This window comes from Sinocyclocheilus rhinocerous, unplaced genomic scaffold, assembly GCF_001515625.1.
Source record: "Sinocyclocheilus rhinocerous isolate Xijiao unplaced genomic scaffold, SAMN03320098_v1.1 scaffold284, whole genome shotgun sequence".
NCBI lineage: Eukaryota > Metazoa > Chordata > Actinopteri > Cypriniformes > Cyprinidae > Sinocyclocheilus > Sinocyclocheilus rhinocerous.
Window position 1 is genome coordinate 655739 of NW_015628031.1, and position 2875 is coordinate 658613.

At 39.2% G+C, this 2875-nt stretch overlaps 1 protein-coding gene across 1 annotated transcript in view; it reads right to left on the reverse strand.

The window, feature by feature from the left end:
- Window positions 1-1163: 1163 nt before the first annotated feature.
- LOC107737185 (volume-regulated anion channel subunit LRRC8A-like) overlaps window positions 1164-2875 on the reverse strand; it is a 24646-nt gene continuing 22934 nt past the window's right edge. Inside the window, exon 6 of the mRNA XM_016548631.1 lies at window positions 1164-1529. Within this exon, the coding sequence (XP_016404117.1) occupies window positions 1254-1529 (276 nt within the window). The 3' untranslated portion in view covers window positions 1164-1253. The remainder of the gene's footprint in view (window positions 1530-2875) is intronic.

Here is a 2875-nt window from a genome sequence, read left to right on the forward strand (position 1 = left end):
CAAGAGTCATTATGATGTCAACACTCCCCTTGAGAAGTCGACCAATGGGATGCGACGTGCAGGTCACATGATCCAAATGTGAGTCCGTCCAAAACAGTAAAAGTTTGTTCTTTCGAGTGTTTGAGTTCATAGTTTCTATATCATTGTGTAGAGTCTGTGGAGTGTAAGATTTCAGCAAGACATTTGTGGCATCATATTCATGGTCTTTAAAAGCATATATAAGTAGTAGATTTTGTATATCACCTTTTTGGCATTTAATTCGGTGGGTATTGGCTCTAAAATGTACATTTTACGTATTTAATAACTCAGCTGGCACATTCATAAACAGTCGACTCTTCCCTGATTGGACGCAGCCGCTAAGTAAATAATGCACAAACCACATATTGCTTGTTATATCTATTCATTCCCATAATGCCACTGCTTTAACATAGGCACTCGCATCCACATGTTCACCATGTGGTCGTCGTTTATATGCATGCCCCTCCGTGCCTGTAGGGGGCAGTACACAAATGACTTGACCTTGCAAAAAGTGTGTTTGTGTATGAGAACGTGTTTGAGTGAGTGTATCAGTGTACGTTTCTAAGCACAGATGGCACTGTACTGTCCACAACTTCCCTTCATACGGAGAAGAAATGTTATTGCCCAAATTAAAAATGATTAAAAAAAAAAAGTTTACCCAAAAATGAAAACTGGCTGAAAAATTTCTCACCATCAGCATATCAAAGATGTAGATGAGTTTGTTTCTTCATCAGATTTGGAGAAATGTAGCATCACTTGCTCACCAATGGATCCTCTGCAGTGAATGGGTGCCGTCAGAATGAGAATCTAAACAGCTGATAAAAACATCACAATAATCCACACCACTCCAGTCCATCAGTTAACATCTTGAGAAGCATCCAGAAATCCATAATCCATAATATTGCTTTCTCCAGTGAAAATTTAATCTCGTCTGAATTAGGAGAGAAATGTGCACAGATCAAGCACTGTTTACAAGCAAAAATGTATTAAGTTAACTGATGAACTGGAGTGGTGTGGATTATTGTGATGTTTTTATCAGCTGTTTGGACTCTCGTTCTGACGGCACCCATTCACTGCAGAGGAACCATTGGTGAGCAAGTGATGCAATGCTACATTTCTATAAATCTGATGAAGAAACCAACTCATCTACATCTTGGATGGCCTGAGGGGGAGTAGATTTTCAGCAAATGTTAATTTTTGGGTGGACTATGCCTTTAAGAGTTCCTCTGTCTCGCTCAGGCTTGTTCTTTATCGGTTCTCCACAGCTGCTCCTTGACCTCCGGCGGCAGGGTGTTGAAGAGATCCTCTTCTACGATCAGCCCGGAGCGCTTGAGAAGGCGGCATTCGGAGAGCTCCACCGGTAATCCCTCCAGCCGGTTTCCGCGGAGCTCCAGCTGCATGAGGCCGGTTAACTCTCCGAAACGTGACGGCAGCACCGTAAGGCAGTTATTTCCCAGATTCAGCGTCCGCAGCTTCTTACACTGGAACAACTCGGGTGGCAGAGCCTCGATCTGAAACGGAGCAAAACATGGTTCACACACAAGCGCTGCGATATGATTCTCTTTCATCAGTGTGTAAAATGTAATCTAATGACTGAAAATAAAAAACAACCATGTTATTGCATGTAACTTTCATTAAAACCACAATAAATAAATAAATAAATACATATATACAATAAAACAAAATACTCCCTTTATTATGTATAATGCACAGGTCTCTGTGTGTTTTTGAAGAATATTAGTTTTCTGCAATAAAAGGTTATTACACAATATTTTTTCAGTTTTCACAAGAAAATATGGAGTTCATAAAAAATAGTAAAATGTAGTGTGTAAAATGTAATCTACAGTATTTACAGAAAATAAGATAAACACTTTATTGTACATAACTTTTATGAAAATGTAGTGTAAGGATAAAAGAAACTCAGATACTTAGATCTTCTGAGACAGACAATACACACACAGTGCATTAACATACAGACATCTGTTTCCGCATCTCACTGAGAGAAAATGCGGGAAAACGTCTCTCACATATGCATTGGGTTTTTCCTCATCCCCTTCCTTCCCCGCACCCATCCTTCTCTTCACCCAGCACACTCAGAATGGTCAATAGTATAATGTTATATATGAATGCAAATAAGATTTACAGTAATGTGTGGTATCATTTGAATAGTCTCAGGGCGAGTGGTACAATGGTCTTAATCTTACAAACGTAGACTAAAAGATAACACAGATCTTAAGAGATACTTTGATTACTGTAGAGGGTCATTCCATGCAAATTACCTTCTGCTCCCATTGAGGTGCAAACCACCCAGGTCTGGGACCTGGGTTAATGCAAATTCCAATTGTTTGTACATGCCTCCATTTGGGGGATGTTTTATCTTGGTTTTGTATTTAAAGGATTGCAGCAAATGGGTCGGGGCGATTCTGTAGTCAGAGAGCCCGTAGTATGGAGTGTCTCCACACACTCAATACTATGTATTTTCCTAAAGTCAGGTATGAATCTTTTACTCTTAGATTTGTCTATGAGAATTTGATGTCTTGTATTGATTTGATATTTTTGAATTGGCTATGGAGATAATTGGCATAATACATATTTACCTGGCTGATAATAAATTGTTACATTTGATTTATTCTGACTTACTCTGAAATTATTTCCTCAAGTAGATTAAGTGAAGGCGCATGTTTCCGCAAATCTGCGACCAGGGTTACGTGCATATACTAGATCTCAGGTTAGATGAAGCATGGGGCGCATCAGGTGAGATTATGGGTTTCTGACTAACCGCTTGACCTTAGTTTAAGTTGTACTCAGTTACGTTAACCATGCATATTGTTTCAGCTTTGATTAAGTTGTACGTAGT